The 20,928-nt window shown below is 47.2% G+C and overlaps 1 protein-coding gene and 1 long non-coding RNA gene across 17 annotated transcripts in view; one reads left to right on the forward strand and one right to left on the reverse strand.

Annotated features, from left to right (window-relative positions):
- Positions 1-4,260: 4,260 nt before the first annotated feature.
- On the reverse strand, positions 4,261-5,142 carry LOC106149317. The gene is made up of 2 exons (XR_001235413.1): positions 5,037-5,142; positions 4,261-4,602 (listed from the first exon to the last, which is right to left on the reverse strand). It is a non-coding gene; the product is annotated as an uncharacterized LOC106149317 (long non-coding RNA).
- A 113-nt stretch (positions 5,143-5,255) lies between these two features.
- Gnb1l (guanine nucleotide binding protein (G protein), beta polypeptide 1-like) overlaps positions 5,256-20,928 on the forward strand; it is a gene marked incomplete at its 3' end in the record, with an annotated part of 57,478 nt that continues 41,805 nt past the window's right edge. For 5 of the 16 annotated variants that reach the window (XM_013517929.1, XM_013517920.1, XM_013517921.1 and 2 more), the window contains 4 exon segments: positions 5,256-5,458; positions 5,736-5,822; positions 7,824-8,042; positions 19,238-19,345. Coding sequence is in view for 2 of the 16 variants with exons in the window: in XM_005391763.2 (XP_005391820.2) it covers positions 5,521-5,620; positions 5,736-5,822 (187 nt within the window). 16 annotated transcript variants of the gene reach the window in all.

Below are 20,928 nucleotides of genomic sequence, written 5' to 3' on the forward strand. Positions count from 1 at the left end.
AACAAAAGGATGGCTCATGTCCTGGGTGGGATGGAATAAGATGGTGCAAGATTTCATCATGCTATTCAGAATGACAGAATTTAAAACTTATGAGTTGTTTGTGTCTGGAATTTTTTCATTTAATATTGTTAGACTATGGTTGACTGTGGATAACTGAAATCATGAAAGTGAAACTGCAGATAAAGGAGGACTATTATACTAGGATCTGTATATTTCATTGTAGAGGAGTAGTAGCAACAACAACAATAATAAAAACAACAACAATAATGATGATGATGCATAGAATGAAACCCACAAAGGCAACACTGATCTCTGAAGGCTGAAGCATGCCAGGTATGGTGATACACACTTGTAATCTCAGCACTCTGAGAGCCTGAGGCAGAATGATCACAAGTTTGAGTCTGGGCAACTTGGTGACTTAGTGAAACCCTGTATCAGGAAAAAACAAAAGGCTAGAGATACACATCCGTATGAAGGCCTTGAGTTTAATCCCCAGTGCTGGGAGTGGAGTGAAGATACAACTCCACATTTTTAGGGACACTGTGTGGGGAGGGCAGCAAAGTAGCTGGCTGAACAGAGCCCCGCCACTCCTGGTTCTAGTCTCTGCTCTCTACCAGCTAGCTCTGGGGAAGGGCTCTCGTGCAAATCCAAGGGCGGGGAACACAGGCAGTTAAGGGGCTGACAGTCCTTGAGCAGCTGGTGTCACCTTTCTTGGACCACATGTCCTTGTTTCTTGCTTCCTCCTGTTTCTAGGGGGCTACACAGAGGACATCAACACTTAACACCTGAGAGCCAAAGTCCTTAAGCCAGTGTCCTCTGTGTGACCACCAGCACTGGGCCTTCCAGTTTATACACTCACATCCAGAAGTCCACACAGGTGGGGGCATTTCCCAAGGAGAGGCTGTGGGTTAGGGAGGAAACTCTCAAGTTTACCATTTCCTGGGCTAGCCCTGGGCATCTGCATCATGCATATTTAATAAGAATGTGTCATCATGTGCTGGGCAGCTGGTGGACTCTCAGTAAAGTGAACTTTCATATTGTGTGGGTCAAAAAGCAGCACTGGGTTCTGTTAAAGATCCAGCTCACCACGAAGTTAAAATCACTTAACAATCTATCATCTGTCTATCTATCTATCTATCTATCTATCTATCTATCTATCTAACTTAATGCAATGCATTCCATTAATAGAGCAAATGGGAGAAAAAACTGATCATCTCAGTTAACACAGAAAAAGCCTGGGCATGGTGGCACAATCTGTAGTCCCAGCTACTAGGGAGACAGAGACAGGAAGATTGCAAATACAAGCCCAACGTGGGCAACTTAGTAAGATCTTATCTCAAAATTTAAAAAAAAGTACCGTAGCTCATCATGCCCCAGGTTAAGTCCCTAGTACTGAGGAAAAACAAAACAAAACTGAGAAAAAGTTTCTGAAAAAATGCAATACTTTTTCATGGCAAAAATATTTAATTTTCTCATTATGATAGCTCATACAGGGAAAACTCACAGTCAACAGCTGATTCCAAAGTGCAAACTGAACAGCTATTCCTCTAAGGTCAGGAGCAAAACAGGGATGCCTGCTTTTGCCACATCATTTGCAACACAGAACTGGAAGTCTTGCCAGAGCAACTGGACAAGACAAAGATACAACAGGTATCCAGATGGGAAAGGAAGAAGTAAAATGATCTCTGTTCACAGATGATATGATCTTATGTGCAGAAACCCATGAAGATTTCACAAAAGCACTGTTACAGCTGGGCGTGGTGGTGCACACCTGTAATCCCAGCACTCAGGAGGCTGAGGCAGGAGGATCAACGCAAGTTCGAGACCAGCCTGTGCTACCAAGTGAGCTCAAGGCCAGTCTGAATTGCAGAGCGAGACCCTGTCTCAAAAAGACAAAAAAACTCACCAAAACAAAAAGCACTATTACAGCAAATAAATTTAGCAAAGTTGCAGGAAATAAAATCACACAGAAATCAGTTACATTTTTATGTACTAACAGTGAATCACAGAAGGAAATGATACTGGGGAAAGATTCCCACATAAGTCCAAGCATAAGGAGGGTCTAGCACTGTGATCTGCATGCCCAACCCTTTTTATTTTGAGATAGGATCTTGTTAAGTTGCCCAGGTTGTCCTCGAACTTTCAATCCTCTTGCCTCAGCCTGAGTGAATGGAATTACAGTTGTGTGTCACTGCGCCCTGCTAATGGTTTCATTTAAATAGCATAAAAAATACTTGGTTAGTAGGAATTAACCAAGGCAGTGAAAGACTTGTACACTGAAAACTACAAAGCATTGTTGAAGGAAATAAAAGAAGACCTAAATAAATGGAAAAGAATACTGTAATCATAGAGTAGAAAAACTAATATTGTTAAAATGTCCATACAACCTAAAAAATCTATAGATTCAGTGCAGTTTCTGTTAAAATATCAGTGGTATTTTTGAAAAAATAGAAAAACCCACGCATATGGAAACTCAAAAAACTCCTAATAGCCCAAATAGTCTTTGAGAGCTTATACTCTGTGACTTCAAAATTTAGAACAAAGCTACAGTAATCAAAACACTGTGGTACTGTTTGGGAAGACATAGAAACCAAAGGAATAGACTAGAGAGCCCAGAAATAAACCCCCACATATACTGTCAAATAATTCTGACAAGGGTGCCAAGGCAGGGAAAGGACAGTCTTTTCAATAAATGGTACTGGGAAAACTGAATATCTATATGCAAAAGAATAAAGTTGGATCCTTACCTAACGCTATATACAAAAATTAACTCAAAATATATCACAGACTTAAATAAGTATGACCTAAAGCTATAAAACTCTAGAAGAAATTCATAGGGCAAAACCTTCATAATATTGGATTTGGCAGTGAGTTCTTGGATATGACATCAGAGTCACAGGCAACAACAAATACACAAATTGGACTTGATGAAAAATTTAATATTCTATGTGTCGAGGGACAGTATTAACAGAATAAAAGGCAACCCATGATACGGGAGAAATACTGGCACGTTATATACAATTATATAATGTATATAATTATGTACGTGTACATGCACACACCTGGATATATATCCAAAATATTTAGAAAGCTCTTACAACTCAAAAACAAACAAAAAGCCCAATTAAAAATACACACAAGACTTAGACATTTTTCCAGTGAAGACACACAAACGGCTAATAAGAAAAGATACTCAATATCACTAGTCATTTGGGAAATGCAAATCAAAACTACATTGAGATACCATTAGGATGGCTATTCTTTTAAAACTCAGAAAAAAAACAAATGTTGGGAGGGTACAGAGAAATTGGGAACCCTTGTGCATTGCTGGTGGGAATGTGTGTTTTTGTTTGTTTTTTTCTTGGTACTGGGAATCAGACTCATGACCTCATGCTTGCTAGGCAGGCACTGTGCCGCTGAGCTATATCCCCAGCCCTGGGAATGTAAAATGATGCAGCTCCTATGGAGAACAGTTTGACAACTCCTCAAAAAGCAAAACAGAATTACTATATGATTCAGCAACCTCCCTAATTTAGGCATGTACCTTAAAGAATTGAAATTAAGGAATCAAACATATTTGTACAAAGTTCACAGTAGCCTTATTCACAGTGATCAAAAGGTGGAAACAAACCTAGTATCCATGGAGAGATAAAGAGGAAAAATGTGAGATATACACAAATGTGGTATATAAAAAGAAATCCTGACACATGCTATAACATGGATGAACCTTGAAAACATGATGCTAAGTGAAATATAACAGTCACAGAAGGACAAATATTGATTGTGTCTACTTAGATATCAAATTTATAAGGACAGAAAGTACACTGGTGGGTGCTAGGACTTGAGGGTGGGAAGGAACCAGAATGCTTAGTGGACGCAGAGTTTCTGGGGTGATGAAAAGTTCTGGGAATAACGGTGATGATTGTACACATAACAATAGCTAAAGCAGTAAATATTATGTGTTATATATTTTACTACAATAAAAAATATATAGAAGCTGGCCTGAAACAACAAAAAAGCAATTTGCCCTCCCCCCCCGCAGCAGTTTGTGGGTCCAGTTGGATTAGTCTTTTTGGCAAGCCTGCCACCAACTTTCTGCTGACTCGCCCGAAATTGGCCTGAGCTGCCTCGAGCCTGAGGTAAGCTGAATTCACAGGAACTCCCCCTCTCCCCTGAGGGAGGAAGTTTAAATTATCAGGTCAATTAGGAAAGATACAACCGAAAAATCCAGGTTTCATTCACACTTCAAGGAGGCGTTTCCTGGCTGGGTGCCATTTTTATTATTTTTGGCCCAGGCGACTGAAAGCCCCATACACCCAGGCAAGGTACAATGTGATCTTTGATTCGCGTTTCAAGGATCAAAGCAAGTGAGTTTGGGTGTAAATGCAGATAACATTTCAGAGATCTTTCATGAAAGGAGTCACTAGACCAGGGCAGAAAGGGAGTTGGTGTATTACGTGTGTGTTCGCCTTTAGAAGCATCTTTTTCCAGCAAATCCGGCTGCCCCTGACCCAGGGAGCCCTGGCTTGCATCCAGGTCCTTGGTCCATCCATTGACACTAGGTCCTGGTACCCCCTTCCGCCTCATCTAGGCATCACGAAGCTGCAGGGAGGTAGTGTAGAGTGGCTTCTGAATGTGCACCTAAGGAGCACACAACCTCCTCCTTTCCTGTTTCCAAAGTGGCTGGCTGCCGAGCCCTGACAGCCTGCCCTCAGGGGTCCATCCAGGAGAGAAAGCCCATAGGCCCTGCCGGCAGCCCCTAGGCAGGTGAGTGGAGGGTCCCTGCTGCCAGCCTGTCCTGGCTCTCCTGTCTGGACTGGAGGTATGCACACTCAGGTCCTAATTAGGTTTCCAGCACGGGCACTGGGTGGTGGGACGCACTTTGTGGTCAGCCACGCCCGCGGAGCGCTCACAAGGCCCATGGGCTTAGCTGCCCCCTGTGCCCAAACCTCCCAAAGCCCCCAGCCCACAGGCTTATCCTACGCCCCCAGCCACCCTGCTGCACCGCCCAGGGGCTCCTCCAGTGTTCAACTGACTCCAACGCACTACCGCGGGTTAAGAAAGCACTTCCCAGCCCCATGGGCTCCGCTGCTGCAGGACACAGCGGGTCCAAACGAATTAAAGCTAGAGGATGGTAGGGGGCCAAGGGCTCTAGCGGAACTTGGAGCGCCGAACCTGGAACGCCCGGGTACAGGGCGAACGCTCCCATCACCCCGCGCGCCGCGCACACAGAGCCTAGCGGCGCCTGCGCAGCTGAGGCCCCACGGCACACGGCGCAAGGCGCAGGCGCGGCGGGCAGAGCGCGAGCCCGAGACCCGGCGAGGAAGCCGGCGTGGGTCGTGCCGGGAGTTTGCGCGGGGGCGCATAGAGCGGCCGCGCGCGCTGGGGGAGTGGCTGCGCGACGTGGTTGGGTCTTGAGCGACTAACTGCTGGGAACTGCGGTCGGCGACGTCGGATGGTCAGTGTACCCGCGCGAGGCCGGGCAGTCGGCGGGAGGAGCTTGTGTTGCGCGGCCCGGAGATGCGCCTTCTCCGTCCTCTCCCGACCTCCCGCCGGCGGAGGGGCGCTCTGAGCCCTCGGTCAGGCTCCCAGCGACCTGCCTGCGGGCCTCTATTTCTTGGTCTGTTGTGTGGAGGGGCGGAGGAGACTTTTGGGCTGATTTTCCGCCGCTTTGGAACGTCGCCCCGGCTCCCCGCCTGCCCTCGCTCAGGCCCGTCTCGTTCTCCACTTTCTAGGTAACGCCTGGACTTCAGCTCTCCCGGTCAAGCCACGCCGACCTGTCCCCAACTGCGGATCCTGGGTCCTTCCTCGCCTGTTTGCAGGTAAGCGGGCTTTAGTGCTCTGGGGCTTGTGAGGCCGTATCCTCCGCGTGCGATTGCTGGGGGACAGGGGGCGGTGCAGTCCTCTGCCCTCATAAGCTTTGGGCAAGTTCTATTCCTGGGGCTTCTGGGTCTCCTCGAAGCAGAGAACGCTTCAGCGTTCCATGAGCTGCCTTTGGCTTTGCTGAGGCAAAGAAACAAATTCCGCAAGGACCTTGATCTTTTAGTGGAACGCTGTCCATAATGGAACGCTGTCCAGTCCAGGAGAAGCACCAAAATTTCCCAGTGCCGGATGTGGTGGGGAGGACAAGGGGAGAGGTCAACAGACTGATAAATCGTGGGAGACATGGGATGGCTAGGGTTCCCAGAATGGTGAGGGTCTGGCCCAGGATTAGGAAGGTTTAGGATTAAGAAGGCTTAGGCCAGAGCACTGTTGGCTGGTGTAGGGGAGAGTTTGCCTGAGGCTGCAAGGGGCAGACAGACAGGGTAACAGCTAAGGTTCCCAGTCTGAGTAGGAGGTGAAGACTGGGAAGGAGGGAGGTCAGACGTCATGTGTAGCACCCTGGCTCTTCAGCATAGGAACTGGCTTTTGTGGGCAGCCTGACATCAGCCTTTGGGCCGTTGGTGGGCACTGGGGCCTGAATTGTGGAAACTGCTTTTTAGAACTCAGTAGTGGACCGGACTGGACTCTCAAGTGGTCTCCACTTACATGCTGTTCTATGGGTACTGCAGCCACAGGCACTAGTGTTTTCTGGCATTAGGATGGGAGGGCAGGGGCAATGGGTATGTTTTCAGGCAGAAGTGGCAGACGTACCTGAGGTGTTCCACAGTGCTTGGGTGGTAGAAGTAAGTGCCAGTGGCCCTGGCAGCCTCAAGTATTGCAGGCCACCTGAGAGGTACTGGGCAGACCAACATAGCTATACCTCCCTGGGGTAACTGACTGGTGGGGGTTAGTAAACATGCAGGAAACTAGGCATGAAGGTGTATACGAGCCCTGGGCTCCGAGGTGCAAGCTGGTGGAAGGACTGGGGTATGTGTACAGGGGTGCAGCACAAAATATTTCATGGAGGTCATGAGTGCACCTCCCTCTCTAGAGACTTTGGGAAAGGGCTGCAGAAGAAAGCCCTAGGGGAGGGCTCCTTTCTCCAGGAAGAAACTGTAGCTGCTAATGGTTGGGCCTCCTTGGTGACTACTAGGGGGCAGGTTCAGAGCTTTGGCGTAGGTAGCTAGGCAGGTGGGAGTAAACACATCAAGTGAATTTTCAGGATTTCACATTTGGGGATTAGAGTGCCAGGCGATTGACTGGGATGGGGAATGTAGGGAGGTGTGTTTGGGTATGACCGTGCCTGCAGGCGGCACTTAGCGCAAAGCATGGGAGCTGAGGCAGGAGGGAGCAGATAATAGCAGGTGCCCAGTTTCTGTAGGGTGTGACTGGTCTGGGGACATGTAAGAACCTATGCCATGCTCTATGTACTTAGTGGTTTACAGTGTTTGGGGTGGCCAGGAGCCTACTCAGCAGACTGTGAAGCATGGTCTATAACCTGCATGATGTTGTGGTTAAGCTCCTGGTCTCTACAGCCAGATTCTGCTGCCTGCCCTGTCACTTAGTAATTGGTGTGTGGCCGCAGGACAAGTCACTTCACTACCCTGCCTCAGCAACAATAATGGTACCAACCTCATATGGGGAGGGGATGATAATGTTCGGTATGAGTAGAACACTTACTTAAAGGTTGCTACTATCATTGTCCTGAAATTCCTGTACCCTTCTGATCTGACTGTTTTTCTTCTCCTGGGATTGACAGCATCTGTCATACAGTTAACTTGAAAGTCACAGATGGCATTTACCTGCCTTCTCAGACTTCTCAGGCCAGCCTCCTGGGCCCCGCTTTCTACTCAGGGCTCCTAGTCATGTATAGGGGTTTACCTGTTTATTACCTCCTCCTGCCAGCCTGGTGGCACTGGTTGGACCTCGTTCCTGCTCTTCTCCACCTTGTTTTTGGACAGATTGCCTCGGATGATGGCCTGCCTCTGACAGTCCCTTCGGCTCTCCTCCGCTCTCCTGAGGCTGCAGCTGTCAGCTCCCTGGTCCTCAGCACTTGCCTGGAACGGCCGGGTCTCCCACGCCCTGTCCAGCTGATCCCTGTCCTGTTTTACTGTGTGTGCTGCCTGTGTATGTGTGCACAGCCGTGGAGCAGAAGAGCACAGCTAGTGATTTTGCCAGTGGTAAAAGCCCACAGAAAGCTATCCCCCTCCCAAACTGTGCACATGTCTGGCCTCTTCAGGATTGACTTCGACTGAGTGCCCATCTGAAACCCAGGCATCTTTGATGGCTCCCCGTGCCCGCTAGATTACTTTTTGGACTGTTTGGGAGATTTCATGTCCTTTTACTTCAAGCACTGCCAGGACAACTTTATCTGTGTCTGTGAGATCCTTGGACACCTGAATGGGCTGAGCCTGAGCCTAGGCAGCCCCCGACTTTGGTGGGGATCTGCCCCTGCCTGAGGATTACAAGATGTGCCAGGGTATTTAGGAGGCGTTTTAAGACCCAAACAGTTTAGCTGAGTACCATACCACAATGCCCTGTCTCTTACCTCTAGCATTAGACTGGTGGCCTCATAGCCACCTTTAGTGAGGCACTTGTTAGAGGCCCTAGCACTCAACCTGGGCACTACTCTCAGGCCTGATCCAGCTGTTCTGCCATCCCTGCAGTGTCCAGGTCCAATTCTACATCTGGAAATGCTCTCCCCTAGCAGCAGTTGCCCAAGAAGAACATCCCTGGATCCCCAGAGTGCCCTGCCCTATCAGATTCTGCCTATATCCCTAATGTTGGTCCTGTGGGGCCAGCAACCTCCTAGCCAGAGGGGGCAAACTGCAAACCTGTCCCTACACCTTCCAAATCTGATGAGTCCCTGCCAGAAGTTAGAAAATAGGAGGTTTCTGGACAGAGGGAGAGCAAGAGGTATCCATCGGTACACTACAGGGGGTGTTAGGCTGCCCAGAGATCTCAGGAGACCGTATCTTGTCAAGTTCCCTGTCCTACATGCCTGAGTTCTGAACATGACCCAGGCAAGTGCAGCATTGCCCCTTGTGATGAAGTGGCCTGTGTAGCTGTGGAGCCCTTCGGTCCCGGTCAGGACAGAGTGGTGTCCTCAGATCACCCTGTCACTGGATGAGGAGGTGTTTAGACTCCATCCTATAGCATTGGCAGGATATAGGCAGGATACCACTTCACAACCCTGTGCCCGCATCCTCACCTCTCTCCTGGATGTGCTTTTTGTTTTTTTCCTCTCTTTTTCTGTTTTTTTTTTTTTTTGGTTTTTCTCTGGTACCAGGAACCGAACTCACGACCTTGCGCTTGCCAGGCAGGCGCTTTTGCCGCTGAGCTAAATCCCCAGCCCCTTCCTCTCTTTTTCTGGATATGCTGTCTTGCCACTAGTTGAGTAGTTCTGTAGGTCAGCCCTCATTAGATATTTATACTAACCTTGTCACTGCCTGTCCCCACCTACCCACCCACCCAAACACCACCCTTGGCATTTCTCAACATTGTTTGGGACCGGATTGGGTCTGCCATACTTGTCCTGTTTGGACATGATTCTACACATTATCTGTGCTTCTGTTCCCCGCCGCCCCCAACATCCTGTTCCTTTAACCTGTGACCTTCAAGTTGGAATGTATCCAAGGCTACATGGAGAAAACCAGTTTTTTTTTAATATCACTTTTAATGTTACATTTATGAGGTACATTGTGATCATTCATTGCATACAGTGTATACCATGTAATATCAAATCAGAATGATTGGCATTTCCATCTCCTTAAGCATTCATCACTTGTGTTAGGAACCTTTAAACGCCGTTATTCTTTATATAAAATATGATACTGTACATTGTTGTAAACTATAGTCACTACTGTGCTGTAGAGTCCTGGATCTTACTCCTTTTATCCAACTATATTTTGGTACCTATTATCTAACCTCTGCATCCCTTTTTCATCCCTCTCTTCCTAACTTATAGTGACCATTGTTAATTATTATTCTCTCTACTGCTATAAGATCAACTCTTGTAGCTTCCACATGTGAGTAGGAACATGTGGTATTTGTCTTTATATGTCTGACTTATTTCACTTAGTATAATGTTTTCTGTTTCCATTCATCCATTTTACCATATTTCTTCTCCCCTTCCCTTTGCTTCTGTGCCCTCTCCTCCCCTCTTTCTTCCTTTTGATCCAGGGTGTGTCTATGTAGCTTAGGCTGGCCTTGAACTCACTATGTAGCCCAGGCTGGCCTCAAACTCTTGGTGTTCCTCCTGCAAGTGCTGGGATTATAGGTGTGCACCACTATACGAAGCCATATTTCATTTTTTTTAATGGTTGAATAACACTCCACTATGTACTTTTCTTCATTCACTTATCACTGGACACTGATTGATTCCATATCTGGTGAACAGAAGCAGCACTTTCATGCTTCTGAATAAGTAGGATGGGATCTTGACTAACAACTATGCTTCCCTTTGGGTTTGTAGAGACTCTGACCAGCTGGGAGGTTTAGGTGCAGGAAGGAGGAATCCAAACCCCTTGCTGGGCTGAACTGTAGGCATTCTCTTTTCTATATAGTAGCATTCTCCTCACACCTCATCTTAAAATACCATACTTCCCCCTACCCTCCTTCTCTTTAGCAGTCCTTGCCTTCCTCAGTGTAGTCTTGCTGATGACTCAACCCCAGTGATATAAATGACTTACATCTGGTAGATGTGCACCTCAGGGACAGAGCCTCTGTCCTAGCTTTGTGTCCTGGGTGCACAGCTGGTGCTTATTAAAGGGATGTTGGATCAGCAACTGAGTGAGCATGTGGTGGTTGCCAACAAGAAGAGCCTTGTTTCCTGGGACAGAGTTCTGTACCCATTCTGTCAGGATAGAGGCCCAACCTCAAGCATCCCAGGCCAGTGTGTCACAGGTGTGGGTCCTAGTGGGGACTTTGAAGGGTCTGGTAGAAGGATTTGCGTGGTAAAGGGTGGGAGGCTGAGCAAGTGGGGAACAGCCTTGAGAACAACTGAGAGCTGAAGAGAAGGGAGGAACAGGTGACAGTGCCCCCCACCCATTTGGAATGAAGAAAGACCAGTTCTGCACAAGGATGGAATGAGATCTGTATGGAAGCTCCCTGAAGCCAAGATTGCCTGAGTTTGGGGGTACAGCTGACCAGTGTGTAGTATGTGTCTACTTCAGGGATGCTTAGATAAGAATCTCAGCTCCTTTTAGTTTTGTAATTGTGAAAGCAAAAGGTACCTTCCTGAAAAGTAGGACAGAAGTAGAAGCACGTAGGAAATACAGCCAGTTATTATAGGAAAAACAGCAATAAGCAAACATCTGGAAAGACTTCAGAGAAACAGAAATTGTTGGGATTTTATTGAATATTTTTTTAAAGGCTCTGGGTCCATATGATTTTATGTGTGAGAGATTTTAAGCCACAGAGATCTTGTATATAAAACAGCTGGAAATGTGTGAGAAGCTATTTTTAGGAAGCCTATACAACCCAGATAGCAGAGCAAGCAAACTGATAGAAGAAACCAAAGTACAGCCTTTATTCAGATGTGGAAATCCCTGGATATCCTGGCCTAGCCTGGGTACTTCTGTTCAGGGTCACAGAGGGTTAGGACAAACTGTTCTCGCACTCCCAGCTATGGCCTGGGCTTCCTGTAGCTGTGTTCTTACCGGGGTGCATGGCCTAGTCATCCACCTGACTCCCCATCATCTTCCACCATCTTCCTGGCCCCTACACAGCTACCTTCTCCATGCAGCCTAGCTGAAAATCCCTTCAGGATTTCAGTCTTCTCTGCTGACTGCTGTCCTTCTAGGCAGGACCAGGAGACTTGGGTTGATGGTCTGTTGTATCTCTGAGGCCTGCATGGCATCTTTTTCTAGGTAGGCAAGATAAATGCTTGGGAGAATCCCAAGTGTATTCTGAAATACTGAGAATCCCAAACAGTATTCTGTTTTTACTTTAGAAAATGAGTCTTGTTCACTGTGTTTGGGCTCTTCACACAAAGGAAAGGAGGGAGGGCCTTGCAGTACTGGTGGCCAAGTTATGGGTGCCCATGCAGGTGGCATGAAGGAGGGAGGAGGAGAACTCTGGTCTGGCCGTTTAGGTAGGCAGTGTACATGGTCTGGTAAGGTGGCTTTTATTTTAACCAGCAGCAACAGTATCTGCCTTTGGACAGAGGCAGTTACTGAGTTGCTTTCCTGCTCCTTGGAAAAGAAGGCTTATCAAGGACCAGGAGAGGAGGGTCTACGCTGCACATAGTCAGTGTCAGGAGGTTGTGGGTCATTCATCGCTGTGCATAGCGTGGATGATCCAGATGAGGGTTCTCCAGGAGCCACAGAACCTGGGACAATTTGCTGGATATCCAGAGGGGCCTGCCTTCCAGATTAGTGTCTGTCCCTTACTTCCCTTGGAAATTCCCTGAGAATTTGTTACCCAGGGACAAACATGGTAGTTGCGGGTAGAGGGTTTTTCAAGTACTTATCTCCAAGGGAAATCATAAAACAGCAAGACTGAGGATAAGATCCTATGAGATATTGGAGTATTTTGTGAAGCTACCGTATTTAAAGTGCTTGGATATTAGTATGGAGAGAGAACAAAATGGTGAATGTTGAAATTGAGCCATGTGAATACGGAAATTTAGTATACTGAACATTTCAACATTGGGAGTTACTCAGTGAAAGCATTTGGGACAACATGTTGTTTATCTGGCAAATAGTAAAACTGAGTACTTCCTTCACTTTTGTTGCCAGGATATATTCTAGGTGGGTTAAAGATGTCAACATTTTAAAAAGTCATAAAAATACAAAGCGCCTGCCTGGCAAGCGCAAGGTCGTGAGTTCGGTTCCCGGTACCGGAGAAAAACCGAAAAAAACAAAAAAGAAAAAAAAAAGTCATAAAACGGTCTGGGGATTTAGCTAAGCGGCACAGCGCCTGCCTGGCAAGCGCAAGGTCATGAGTTCGATTCCTGGTACTGGAAAACAAAACAAAACAAAACAAAAATCATAAAACTACTATGGGAAAATAGAGTAATTTTTTTTTTGCTTGTGATTCCAGGATTATAAAAGTTTTCAATACCTAGAATTGCTGAAGGCACAGAGAAGTATGCTTTCTTAAGCTGTTAGTAGATATATAAAATACTTTAGCTGGGTTATATAACAGTCTTAAGTGCACATATACCCTGACCATTTGCTCAGGTGGACGGAAGTTGATGTGGTGAATAGTCGTAGTACAGCACCATCATGAGCAGCAGGTTTCAAGAGGGAACTTGAACTTACCTACACCTTACCAGTTTACCTGATCTTTCTGATTATTAAAATGGTTTGTTCTACTGGGTGGTCAGGAGGATTAATTGAGAATGGTAACCATACAGTGCCTAGTGTGGACATCACTGCATTATGAAGCATTATGAAGCATTATGAAGAACAAAACTTGAGCAACTGGAAAATAAAGGTGTTACTCCTGTAATGTCCATCAACATGACCCAGATTGTGCTGTGGTAACTAAAGCCTCCAAAAAAGGGCATGCTACTCATTTTCTGTTCACACAGCACATCCAGGAGGGTGGGGCTGGGACACATTCTTCCCTCTGCAGTCCTTTAGGGACTGATGCTGACAGGAGCTCTGTCTGGACACAGTTCTGCACAATCACAGGTATGAGGAAATCACAGGGAACCAGAGGGGATATGTGTTACCCTACTTATGCCACTATGGCCACAGTAAGCCACAGATCTGTGCCTGAGTTCCTCAGGTTCTCTTGTAAGGTCACTAGTATTGAGGTGTTTGAGCAACCAGCTGTTCAGTGTGCAGTTGAGCATTGCCACCCTGGAAGGAGACATGGCCTACAGGGAGAGACTGTTAGTCTCTTGCAGACTATGGTGACAAAACACCATAGACTGCGGGTCAGATAGACATTTATTTTTAATCAGCGGTCTGGAGCCTATAAGTCCAAGATAAAGATGTGGGCACGGTTGGCATATCCTTAGGCCTCTCTGCTTAGCTTGCAGATGTCTGTCTTGTTCCTTAGTCTTCACATAATCCTTCTGTGTAACTCTGTCCCAATCTCTTGTTATAGGATACCAGACATGTTGGATCAGAACCCACCATAATGATATCATTTTACTATAATCATCCTGTAAATATAAATCTTCAAATATAATCACATTCTGATGTACTAGGAGTTATGACTTCAACAAGAATTTAGGGAGATGCAACTCAGCCTGTAATAATGCTCAAGATGGGTTTATTTGGTTTCCTTTTTTTTCATTTTCTGTAATTTCAGGCAGTGAGCTGCCCCCTGTGGCCATGTGTGGAGTCCCTCTAGGGCCTGTGTTGGTGACACAGGGTTGCCAAGCTTCTACTCTCAAGTAGGCAATGCCCATGTTCTATGGGGCTTTGTTTTTTATTTGAGGAATCTTTCCCTACCTGAGGTTTAAAGACTGTACTGCTTTTCCACCTGCTAATGTCTTGCCTTTTACATTAAACCTGGAGTCTACTTGCTGATCTAATTGATGGAGGAGAGTCTGCTGTTGTCATTGAGGGCCTGTGGTAGGCAGAGCCTCTTTGCCAACTTCAATAGATGTGTAATATGAGAAGAAATAAATTTTTGATGGTGTGAGGTCACTGAATTGGGGGCTTATGTTTTACAGAGCAGAACCTGTTGTATCCTGACCGATAGGGGATCCCATTTCTCCTTTTTCCATAGTGCCGCAGCTCCAGCCGCTCAATGCCATCCTGGCCACGCTAAGCCACAGGGTCTGTGGTTTGGTCTATCCTGTATTATTCTAGTTTTATAAGTAGCCTTGATTTTCTTGTAGAGAAACATTCATCACTGTCCTTTGTTTTCATATTGCCCGAGGTAGCTTTTAAAATACCTTTGATTACAAACATAGGGTGAGTAGAGGGCCCTGGTATGCCCATTGCCCAGCTCCAGCAGCACCTCACAGGGCCCTGGAGGGCCCACGTCTGTGAGAATCCTGGCCAAGCTCCCTTTCTGGCACAATAGGAGCTCTGAGCTCCCTTAGTTTCTCTTTAGGCCATGGTGTCCTCTATAGAGGGGCCTCGGATCCCTGTTAAGGGCAGGGTGAGTGGTGGTGATGTCAGTGGCGGAGGAGCCCTGGCCTCCAAGGTGTTCTCAGAATCCTCTCCTGAACTCAGGAAACCCACAGCATAGGGCCAGGCCTATGGGGTGAGTGAACATGAACTTTTGTTTCTTCTCTCTTCCCATTGGTGGGCCCACTGAGTGGAAAGGTGTGTCTGAATTTCTCCCCTTTTTCCATTCAGTCCCTGTTTGTCTGTACAGTGCAGGGACCTGGGACTTTTAGATCATCTGTGGCCCTCTGGACAGTGGAAGTGAGCATGAGTGGCTGAGAACCCAGCAGGTGCACCTTGCTAGGGTGGTATCTTACATCCTGGGGACTGGGATGCATTGGGCTATGGACTTGGCCCCTTCATCATAGCTTGTGCATGTAGGGATCCTTGAATGATAAAAATCCCTGCCATGCTGCTGTGCTTGCCCATGGAGCCTGGCTTGTACCCTTATTTGCATGTCTAGGTGGCATGTGGTAGACGCACTGCTGGCATGAGTATGTGAGCGTGTATAGTGTCAGCAGTGCATACAAATATGAGTGTGCAAGAATCCAGGGGGTCACATATCTGGCCACACCATTCCCTGGGGGTGTGACAGGGGACTACCCTACCTGAGGTGGTTTCTGCCGTAGGAGAATTGCACATGCCAATCCCTATCAGAAGGTGTCCCTGCTGCCATGTTAGGGATCCCTCCAAGTTGGACTCGGTTGCCATAAACTTGCTGGGCATGTCCCCTATGCTGTACCCTACAAAGGATTCTCCCCCCAGTGGGGCAGGCGGTGTCCTTAGTGGACTGGGCTTCCTGACGGGTGGGCTACAGAGCTGGCTCTAATGCACAAGCGGGAACGTCAGGCTTCCTGTACAGCAGCAAGTTTTCCATGTGTTCCCTACACAGAAAGGCCAGTGGCTCATTGCTGGCTGGGTTCCCACCTCTGCCCGTAAGTGCCTGGGGCAGGCTGGCTAAAAATGCCCCATCAATGGAGCTTCCTTCCTGCCCTCTCTCAGGCTCCTTGAACCTGTTCCTGGGGCAGTGGACGTCCTCAGCTGCTGCTTGAGACATTCATGGACAAAGCTCACCAGCCTCTCACCCTGACTTTGCCTCTCAGTCCACAGTCTGATATGCAGCTTCAGCCCTGCTCAACACCCTACCACCGCAGGTTGCCTTTGCGTACTGAGGTCAGCCGGCCCACTGCCCCCCTCACATGCTCCAGCCAAGTGGCTTCCAGGCATCACCAGGGAAGAGAACCAGCCATGTTATTGTCTCTATGAGCATACTCCTACTGCCCCAGCTGGACTGGTGCTGTTAATGTGACAGTTGGCCACAAGGACGCAGTGCTAGTTGAGTGCCCAACAGGCACCGCTGCAAAGGAGGCCTTGGTGGGCTGGTGTGAGGACCATGATTGCCTCTGCTTGGGGACCAAGCCCCCTACACAAGCTGTGTCTCCAGCTATCAAGACAGTTCAGGAAGACAGGACTATAAGTTGTTCCGTGTCCCAAATCAGTAGGGCCTGTCTGGAATGAGCACGTGCACACCTGTGCTGTCTGGCTGGCTGCTGACTAGGAGTTCCTGAGGGATTGGGATCAGGCACTGCACCAAGGGAGAGGAGGTCAGTGCCAGCTGCTTGTTGGGGCCGTGAATCCCGTTGGAGTGGCAGCTGCTGCCTCAGCGAGCCAGACAGCACTGCTCTGTTGTACAGTAAGCGTCCCATTTCTTCTGCATGGAGGGAGAGGCTTGGACCTGGCTGGAGGGGATGATCATCCTTCCTGTAACACCTTCAGGGCTACAGTGCTATGGGCCTTGGCATGGAGATTGTGTCTATAGCTAGAACTCAAGTTCTGCATCTTGGCTTCCAGGTGATGCTCTGCCAACAGGGGTGCCCAGGCCAGGCTTGGATGTAGAATAGGGCCTGACTCCCCTCCTAGTGTTTTTACTGTAAACCCTTACTGAGTCAGTTGAGGGGCTCCCTGAGTCTCAGGCAGAGCTGTCTGTCAAGGCTGCAGCCTGCCTGCCTCTGGATGCAGATGTGCCTGAGGCAGTGTGGGGTATGCCTTTTCCTCTGGAGGAAGGGGCCATTAGGGAGTGCACCTTATCACGTCCACCCTTTTTCCACACACAGGTTGGCACGGGTGGGGCATGGCAGGTAGAGTGACTGTGATTGGTGTATGTCTTCACTGCCTTGGGGAAGATCCTTGGCTCCCACGTTGCCAGTGGGTTGCACAGCACCACCCTCCCTGCCTTCCCGGAATTCCTCTCCAGGATCTATATCTTTGAAGCTACTGCCTCCCTACCCGCCTGGGCACTTCCCAAAGCGGATACTGACAGAGGATTCAATGAATCGAAGGTCGCCAGTCGGGGTGCTGACAGACGCCCGGCCATGATACTATTTCTGATTTAATAACCGAATGGGAGGCTGGCCCTTTGTAATAATTAGGGCTAATTACTGAGGAGGTGTTGACAGACGGGCTGAGAGGAAACAAACTACCTTTATCCCGTGGCTTAGAGTCAGATTACCGGCCCTGTGCTATCTGCCCCTCAGAAAGTAGACGCTTCAATCACTCAGCGAGGCTTCAAAGGGGAAAGGGCCCTGACAATGCACGGGATTTGGAAAGGAGCTATGAAGTGCGCCTTTGACTCTGAATTGCCAAACGGAGCCCCATTCCAGAAATGGTTTCTTTGTGCAGTCTGAGTTACCATGGCCAGATCTGCTTCCCATGCTCAGGGGCAGGGAGGAACTGGGTGGGCACAGGCGTGGCTGTGGCTGTGGCTGTGGCTGGTACCAAGGCTGGTCCAGCCTGCTTTGGTCCTTCCTAAGCTGGGCTCATGCAGCAGAGATGTGGGTACCCCTCATGGCCATCTCTGGCAGCCTGTGGACCGGGGTAGAGAGGTGAGGTATGTTTTTCTTGGCCTGGAAGCATGTCCAGTTCTTTGTGGCTGTGCGTGCCAGGTAATAGGATAGGGATCTTGCTATCCCAGCAGGCTTGTCTCTTCCCTTGTTTTCATCTGGAGTGCAGCTTTTCTGCAGCCCACATGGGCAGGTCTGGCCTCTCTCTGGAAGGGTCTGTGTCTTTGGTGTTATTTATTGTAGGACCACCCTTGGAGGCCTCAGAGTCTCTCACCAGGCTGTTCCTACCCTATTTTGGGCTGAGGGCCAAGGCTATGGAAGCTATACTGACCCTCAGGGCAGAAAGCCCCAGTGTCTGAGATGGGGAGAACTCTTAGAAGGGTGTTGGAACTGGTTCCTGATGGGCTGTGTGCATGCCTACTGAAGTCCCTGGATCTTCCCGCACTTCACTGATGAGAAGGGGTGTGTTCAGACCTGGGTTTCGTGATTTGAAACAGCAGTGCTGGGCAGTGTGCCAGTGAGTGGGCCTGGATGCCTAAGTATAGTTTGTAGGCCTGCAAGGTAGGATATGCAGGGTGGCTGAGAGAACCAGGACACCAGCGGTGGTCTCAGTGCAGGATCAGTTCTGAGATTTCAGGCCTTTCTGCTGTCTGTTCTCATCAGAAAGGTGGGTGGGAACAACCATGAGGCCTCTGCTAAAAATAGTCCTATCTCGGGAGCACCTTTCTGGTTCCAGGTGTAGTCTGGGAAGTGCTGGGTAGCAGGAGGTGGGAGGAAGCCCATCTCACCTATATGCCTGCCCGGGCCCTTGTGGCCTTGGCTGTGTTCCCACTGGTTGGAAAGACCTGTAGGTCCTGAGTCGTCCTATCTCAGACTGATGGAGTGGGTCGGGCTGGAGAGAGCAGCCTGGTCTTCTTTCCCTGGCATGCTGCTCTGCTTGCATTGGAAGGTGTCTTCTGCAAATACTAGGGATGATAGAATTCATCCACTAACATCTTACCAGAGAGTGCCTGACTTGTTTTAGAAGTTACTGTTGATGATTTAACTCTGTATCAGGGCAGAAATAAGATGGTAAATTATTTTAAATGGAAGAAGCATTAACAATTGGTATTAAATTTGTTTATAGTTATCATAAGCAGAAATAGGAATTGCCTCATAAGCCAGAAACATCTAAGAACCGAGTTTTCATATTCTAGTAATAAACTAAATATAACTGTAGCACAAGAAAAAGAGTGCACAAATACTACACAATACATTTTATTTGAAATATAGCCTCCTGGAAAAGGACCATGAGTAGTGGCCCAGTGCTTGTGTGTAGAAACAAGTCTGAACCGTGCCTCGTACACATCTGAAGTTGGGCACAGCTGAGGCACCAGTACTGATACATTGCTGTTAAGTACAGCCCAGGCTGTATTCAAGTTTCCTGAGCTTTTAACTAATGTCTTTTTTCTGTTCCAGGATCATGCCCAGGATCCCACATTATATTTACTCATCTCCTTAGGCTCTTCTTGACTGTCACAGTCTTCTTAGACTTTCCTTATTGTTGATGACCTTGACAATTTTGAGGTACAGTGGTCTAGTATCTTGCAGAATGAACCCCACTTGGGATTTGTTGCTTATTTTTCTCATGACCAGATTTGTGTTTTGGGGAGGAAGACCACAAAGATAAAGCACCATTCTCATAGTTTCACATCATGTCGTTAATATATATTATCAATCTGTCTTACGGCTATTTGTGTTGATCTTGATCACCTGGCAGAGGCAGTATTTGTCAGGATTGTCCACTGTAAAGTTTCACTTTCCTTCTTTTCTGTACTGTACTTTTTGGAAGCAGGTCACTGTGCAGTCCACACTTAAAGGATGGGAATGCAGCTCTCTCCTTGAGAGTGGAATAGTTACATAAAGTAGAATTCTGCATGGGAGGTTTGTTTATTCTGTTCATTCATTGATTCATTGATTCATTGATTCCTTCACCTCAGTATGGACTCATGGATTTATTATTATTATTATTATTATAGGTACTGACAATCAATTTTAACTTATGTTTTTGCCAGTACTACCACAATCAAGATTTAGGAAACTTCATTTCTTTTAAATCCTCCTTGCTTTGGCACTGAGCTCCTCTCCCTCCTCTGATCCCTAGAAGCTACTGATCTGTCCTCCGTATCCACATTTTTACCTTTGCCAGAATGGCATGTAAATAGAATAGTACAAGATATAGCCTTTTTGCTTTAGTTTTAATGTTCTACTATGTTTAGTGCTGGGATCTGAACCCAGGGTCTTACATGCCAGGCAAGTATTCTACCACTGAGCTACATCCCCAGCCTAATATGCAGTCTTTTGCTAAACATAATTCTCTGGAGATTCATCCACATTGTTACATCTATTAATAGCTTGCTCCTTATTATTGCTAAGTGGTATTCCATTCAACCTAGGATGGTGATTTGTGTTACTTTCTGTTTTGGGTGATTATGGGTGGAATTACAATAAATATTTGTGTATAGGTTTTTGTTTGCAGGTTTGTTTTCATTTCTCTCTAAATATCTAGGGATGGAAATTCTGGATAATAAGATAGGTGCATAGTTAATTTTGTAAGAAAGATCCAAGCTTTTTTTCAGAGTGCATTCTCACCAGTGTATGAGAGTTCCAATTGCTTCACATTCTTTTGTTTTTGTTTTTTGGTACCAGGTACCGAACTCAGGACCTTGTGCTTGCCGGGCAGGCGCTTGTGCTGCTGAGCTAGATCCCTGGCCTGCTTCACATTTTTGTCAACACTTGGTTTTGTCACATTTTTTTTCCATCCTCATTTTAGCCATTCAAATAGAGACGTGTAGTAGTATTTTCATGGGTTTAGTTTGCATTTCCCTAGTGGCTAGCGTTGAATGTTGTTTTGCACTTATTTGCCATCTGTAGGTCTCCTTAGGTGGAATGTCTACTAAAATCGTGTGTGCAGTTTTAATTGGCTTGTTTAGTTGTGGAGTATTTTTGTTTTGTTTTGTTTGTTTTTTGTGTTTTTTTTTTTTTGTTTTTTGTTTTTTGGGGGGTTTTTTGAGACAGGGTCTTGTGATACAGTTCAGGCTGACCTTGAGCTCATTTTGTAGCCCAGGCTGGTCTTGAACTTGCTACGATCTTCCTGCCTCAGCCTCCCG

This window comes from Chinchilla lanigera, unplaced genomic scaffold (assembly GCF_000276665.1).
Source record: "Chinchilla lanigera isolate Chin_1 unplaced genomic scaffold, ChiLan1.0 scaffold00041, whole genome shotgun sequence".
In the NCBI taxonomy this organism is placed as follows: Eukaryota; Metazoa; Chordata; class Mammalia; order Rodentia; family Chinchillidae; genus Chinchilla; species Chinchilla lanigera.